At 39.2% G+C, this 6,766-nt stretch overlaps 1 protein-coding gene across 1 annotated transcript; it reads left to right on the top strand.

Moving 5' to 3' along the window:
- Nucleotides 1–5,711: 5,711 nt before the first annotated feature.
- Nucleotides 5,712–6,112, top strand: LOC145126783 (putative E3 ubiquitin ligase SUD1). Its single transcript, XM_079062083.1, has 2 exons — nucleotides 5,712–5,718; nucleotides 5,793–6,112. Exons 1-2 carry the CDS (start codon nucleotides 5,712–5,714, stop codon nucleotides 6,110–6,112), a joined length of 327 nt encoding a protein of 108 aa, XP_078918209.1.
- The last annotated feature ends 654 nt before the right edge of the window (nucleotides 6,113–6,766 follow it).

Raw genomic sequence — 6,766 nt, 5'->3', positions numbered from 1 at the left:
TGCTGGCAGGTCTATAATTGCGAAGTGTATGCTTCCAGGGTTATATATAATTGGGATCTTATAGACTTAGAATTTGTGATCTTTGCTCTACTACATGTTCCTTGTTTGGTTGTGGTCTTAGAATAGAATCACTTATTCGAAGGTCTATTTGATCTTGGTTATATACAACTTGCATACACTGTGTGATTATAGGAGTTTTTACTTAATTTCATAGATCCTTTAGACATTCCCATTCTCGCACAAACAACGTAGGTAGATATAGCCACTCCACCACAACATCCAATAGAGTAGACAAGGAAGAACAAGAAGGGCTTCATGGGGAGGATTCCGAGAAGGAACCATACGAGAAGTCAGACTTTCCATCATGAGGTGATGGAGATCAGTGATAAAACTCGAAGCATGACATAACAAGGATTCAACACACGTACGGAGAACAAGTACACCATAGGAAAGCCCAGAGACAACAGATTCCCAAAGCTGAAACCAGGGCAATCATAACTAGGACAGAGAACAGAGGAAATCACTCATGAGGCGAGCGAGTTGGTAGAGCACCTAATGTGTCACACTAATAATTAACCAAATAACATAACTTAGTGAGTCAGTGATTACACTACTCACATTATGTGTTAGGCTTATCGCCACTTCAGTAACAACTAGTAACAATAAACCAGATCACAAGATTTCACTTAAAAGGTGAGTACTACTAAAAAAATTCATAAGTCTATTATACATAGACCTCTGTTATGAATTGCTTTCAAAAGTCAGAAGATGATACACTCAGAACTAAGATAACTTAGATTCAAATAACACTCGACTAGTAACCACTACTAAAGGCTTACTACCGTTTCATCTTTTAAACCTTATGGCAGAAAGATGCCACCGAAGAAGTTGAACAGAAACAAAAACAACGCACCACCGCCACCACTTCCACAGTATGATCCGGTTGTCTTTCAGGCTGCAGTAACAGCTGCAGTGACAGCTGTCATGGCTCAAATCCACGTAAGTGGTACCAATGGATCGGGTAGTGGTACTAACAACTCTAACCATGGAGAAAGCCACGGACGCACAAGAGAAAGTTCGTACAAAGACTTCGTGAATTGTGAACCCAAATCCTTTGATGGAAGTGGGGGAGTCATCACCCTAATGCGATGGTTCGAGAAAACAGAGTCGGTTTTTGAGATATGCGCGTGCCCGAAAAGGAGAAAAGTGAAGTTTGCTGCCTGCACCCTCTCTGACAGAGCCCTGACATGGTGGAATAGTCATGTCAAGTCACTGACCCTACCAGTGGCAAACGCGATGGGCTGGGAGAATCTAAAAGAGATGATGCTAGAAGAGTATTGCCCGAGGGGCGAGATACAAAAGCTAGAGCAAGAGCTGTGGAACCTTACCATGGAAGGCCCGGACATAGTAGCCTACACCGATAGATTCAACAATTTAGTCGCGCTATGCCCTAGGATGGTTACCCCGGAGATCAGGAAGGTAGATAGATACATTTGGGGACTACCTCCTTCAATCCAAGGAAATGTGATAGCAGCGAAACTCCTTACGTTTGATAGTGCCAAACGTCTGGCTCGAACACTTGTGGACCATGGAGTCCGCCAAGGCATAATAACCCCTGTTCCTGAGTCAACCAAGGGGAGTGACTATAAGCAAAAATCTGAGAGCAAGAAGAAAATACAGTCAAAACAAGAGCCCTCAAATGGGCAACAGATTGTTGCGGTTCACGCTGCCACAACACCAGCCACTCCAGCACCCGTCAGTCGATATGCTGGAACCCTCCCAAAATGTAATAAGTGCAACCTCCATCATACAGGAGTGTGTCGAAAGATGCATTGCAAGAACTGCCTCAGGAAGGGACATATTATCCGTTTCTGCAGGGCACCGGCATGACCAATCTCTCAGGTCCCATACGACGGAGTAAGCCAGGCCTGTTACGAGTGTGGCGAAATGGGACACTACAAGAGAGATTGTCCAATGATAAGGAACTGCGGCGAAGATGGAAGAGTGCTGATGATTACCGCAGGAGAGACTATCCTGGAACCACCTGAGAACAACGGTACGTTTTCCGAATGGAAATAGGTTTAAAACATTAAATTTTCACGAAAATCGTTACCAACTAAATCTTAACCGTAAACTGCTTCCTCATCCAAAAAAGCACATCATTCATATAAAATTAAGTACCCTTACAAGTAAGCTATAATGGCGTAGTGTAAACATTAAGGTCATATATAATTAAGAACCTATAGACTTGGAGTGCGTGATTCAGCCTTATTTCCTGTTCCTTGTCTGTTTGTGGATTTAGGACATAGTCACTCTGTCTACTGTCTTGTCAGCCTTAATTATATACGACTTGTAGACAAAAAGCGATTATAGATGGACCTGGTGGGGATCGTAATATTAAGTATCAATACCATCCATCGGAACACTTCTACTGTTAGTACTCACATAATGCAGTACAAAATGCTTGCAGTAGTAATAACAGGGATAGAACTGAAAACACTAGAAACGTACACCTAAGATGCACTATCGCTTTGACCAACACTCTTCCTAATCAACTTAACACGTGTGTCGATAAGAAGTTTAAACGACGTCATCCGAACTAGATTGGCTTGGTCCTCACCATACCAATCACGCGTACTACCAAACGACCCTTCGCTCTAATTGACCGACCAACGAAACTCTCGTCACTCTTAACGACAAACTCGACACCGACCTCAGAATCGTCTCTCGTTACAAACCCCCAAAGTACTCATGCAAGGAGTATTATATCCTTCCGTGACCTCCCCGAAGTATTCCCAACAGATCTTTTGGGAATACCAAATATGCAGCAAGTCAAGTTCAAGCACAGAGGCTAGGGGAAAATACAGTGAATATATCACTGCTAAGGGTATACGCGAGGGTGATATATAATTAAGATTCTACAGACTTAAGATGTGTGTTTCCGCCCTATCTCCTGTTTCTTGTCTGATTGTGGACTTGGGGCAGAGTCACCCATCCGACTGTCTTATCAATCTTAATTATATACGACTTGTGTACACGAGGCGATGATAGATGACCAGGTATGAGCCCTACTATGAACTACAGGACAAAAGGCTGTCCAGGACTACGAGCGTACATGCTATCATTCAAATGAACATAGACAAGTAAGTCAAACCGGCACACTTTCTACCGACCAGAACAACAGACCCAACAGTGAAGATCAGCTGGAATGCCAAGCGAGGATCAGATTTCACTTGGGGACAAGAAGATCATATGGAACAAAGCTCTCTTTCCTAATTCCTAGTACCATTTTAGGAGTCGAATTTCGGGACGAAATTCCCTCTAACGGGGGGATGATGTCACAACTCCAAGTTTTAGGCCTTGCATGGTCTAAACCCTAACCAAGTACTAGTGTAAACTATATTGCAATCCTTGTTACATGGTGTCCTCTATAGCTTTAGGGCTTGTTTATAGAACTAACAAAGAAGTATAGAAAGAAACCTAAACTAAATTAGGAAGGTATAATCCAACTTTGGGCAAAAGATTAAGGTTTGAAACATAAATAACACATCATAGATGTGTTTATGGCCAAAGAGTACTAGAATAGATATGTTCACGACCAAGGTATTCTAGAAGAAGAAGAAGGGTTCACGGCCTAAAGTAATTAAAGGAAAGGTGTTCACGGTTAGGAAGACAATCCAACATGGAGTTCACGGTTTGGGACTTGGAACCAAAGGGTGTTCACGGTTACTTTATGACCGTGAACCCCTCTTATTGGGCTATAATCCCCATTTCAAGTCCATTTGTAGGCAGTAAACACTAAAGCCCAATACCACTTCAACCGTAAACACCCCCTATATAAATGTGTTTTCACTATGAATCAATTCATTTCCTCATTTCTCAAACGTGAACCACTCCAAAGTCCTCTCAATCTTCATCCGTGAACAGCCCCATTTCCTCTCAATCTTCAAAGTTTTACGCCCAAAATCTTCAAATCTTCAACCAATTCACCAAGAACATTCATAATATCTTCAAATCTTCATAAATTCCCAAGAGCACACCGTGGCTCATTTGTTCAACCGTAAACTCCATTTCTCCAACCGTGAACCCACTTCAACATCCTAATTAATTCCAAATAATTATTGTAAGTCTTTCTTACATAATTAGGGTGTTGTCTAACACTTTAATTATTATTTACAACATTATTTAATCTATTATTTAAATTAATATCTTATTAATTTAAATACGACGATTGGGCATAAATATTTTTAGGATACGACTACTGTCACGTATTCTAATCCGAGGATCACCGTTAATACTTCGCGACTCAACCGAGAACACACATTCGAGGTGAGTTCATACCCCAACGTTTTCAATATTTTTCCATGTTTTTAGGGGGGAATACAAGTACAACACAATTAAATTTGTGTAAACATTCAAACGATTTCAAACGTTTTCAACGATTTCAACGGTTACAGACAATTTCAAATGACTATAAACTATTTCAAAAACTTGCAACCATTGTTATTGCAATAACATACTTATATATATATATATATATATATATATATATATATATATATATATATATATATTGTTATTTATATAAACACGAGTACAATCCTTTAATCCTTTGTAATATGCTGAGAAAAGGAAAACTTTTTAGAATAATCTCATTTCTAATGGATCATTTTTATAAACTATAGTAGGTGTAGCTTATCGAACACCGACATCAAAAGCTAGATTCATCGATTTCTTACCCTAATCTTCAAATCTTTATTTATACTCGGGAGAAACAACAAGAGTTGTAACTAAATCACCATGAATTTTAGCAGAATTAGAATCCAATACTTTACCAGACCCGACATCTCCGTCTTGACTTTTGGAACATCAGCTAATTCAACCCCCGTTTCAACTTCTGATGTCGTTGATTTATGATCGGCAACATGGGTATGTGTTGTTGCTGATGATGATTTCTTCACCCAACTACAACGACTTGTCTGATAGGACTTGGGTTAGGGTTCTTGAAGCTGGTAAAGGGGATGAAAGTACCGATCGATTTACAAGAGAGAGAGAGAGGGGGGGAGGGGAGATGAAGAATGGTAACAAAGTTATGTTCGATTTGCAAGTTCTGATTTGTAGGTTCCGAAGAAGCATCGTTCGTAATCTATTTCTTCTCCTGCGATTCTTGGGTTCTGACTTTTAGGGTGTTGTCAGATCTTTGGGGAGGAAACAGGTGGGACGGGAAGAAACGAGTGGGACGGGTTCAGTGGGGATCACGTTCCTCATAATGGTGAAAGTAGCCCTCTTATTCCTTCCGACACAAACGCATCACCACCTGAAATCCCTCTTGTCTCCAACACCATCTCCAATTTACACTGGAAACGATGTACATCTCTTCCAGTCAAACACGCATCATCAAACCCTTCCCCTTCAGCCACCACTCCTGTTTCCGCAATAACATATAGCGAACAACAAAAATCACGGGTAAGGTCGATCTTATTCCTGACAAATATAGATTCAAAATTGAAGTGAAGCCCCTTAGGTTTATTGGGCTAGTTTGTAACTTTGGGATTTAGGGTTTACAGTCATACATCGATAATATTGTGTGCAGATTGGGGCGATTCAAGCTTCGGTTTCAAGGTCGCTCTCTGTACCTGGGCGAAACATTGTTATTGTATGATCAATTTCTTTTGTAGCATGTAAGGATAATGATCAAGTCGAGAGTGCTAATGGTATGTTTTTTATTATATACACTTGCGATTTGATTTTCATATTCTAATTTTGTTGAAACAATTTTATTTCAAATGAAGATCAAATTGGTTCTGTTGAAGTGGAGAACGATGAAGAGATTGACGAGGAAGAAGCGATTTCAAGAATCTGCTTTGATTCATGCAATGAAGGTACTCAGTTAAAGATGGAATGCAGTTGCAAAGGTGTGCTTAGACTTGTTCATGAAGAATGTGCAGTTAAATGGTTTAGTGTTAAAGGGAACAAAAACTGTGATGTTTGTGATCGTGAAGTCTCAAATTTACCAGTAACTTTGCTTTGTATGCCAAGTTATGTTCAAAGACAAACCATGAATATGAATCCACAAAATCAACAGCATCTGAATCCAGGAACAATAAGGTAGCTTCATTAATTTTTCAAAATGTAATGGAGAATTTAGAATTCCTGAATTCTTACATCTTTGTTTATTCAGTGCATGGCAGGATTTTGTGGTGCTAGTTTTGATAAATGAAATGACAAAAATACCCATGCACTAACGATACGAAAGTGACGGGGTTAGGGTCAATGATCAACCGCGCAATGAACTGAAACCATAAGGACCAGTGGCGTGACTTTTTGCTAGGAAGTCTTCAATGTGCGATATTCTGTAAACCATAGGGACCAATTGTGAAATTTTGTCAGATAAGAACTAAACTAAAGGCGTATAAAATAAAAACTATATTACCTTTTTAAATCGTTTTCTCGTACATACAAAAACTTCTACCACCTGTTCTATTATTTCGGAGTTATAGCTAATGTTTTCATTCTTGGTCTTAAAACATTTTTCATAGTTTTGGCCTTAAAAAGTTCTCATACAACTTTGTTTTTTATATGAATTTTTTGTAATGTTTTTCCGTCCTACTTCTAAATCTAAATAAATGAATAAATGATTATTTTTGGTCGTTAAGTATAGTTGATTTTTGTATTTCCTTTTAGTCGTAGATATAGTCTTTTGTTTGAAATATGGACCAAAAACGTCATCAAAACATAAATAATGACCAAATCAAAAAATCAAAAA

This window comes from Lactuca virosa, chromosome 7 (assembly GCF_052849685.1).
Source record: "Lactuca virosa cultivar CGN04683 chromosome 7, Lactuca_virosa_CGN04683_v6, whole genome shotgun sequence".
NCBI lineage: Eukaryota > Viridiplantae > Streptophyta > Magnoliopsida > Asterales > Asteraceae > Lactuca > Lactuca virosa.
Note: the sequence above shows the minus strand (reverse complement) of the source record. Positions and strands in the feature narration are given on the sequence as shown.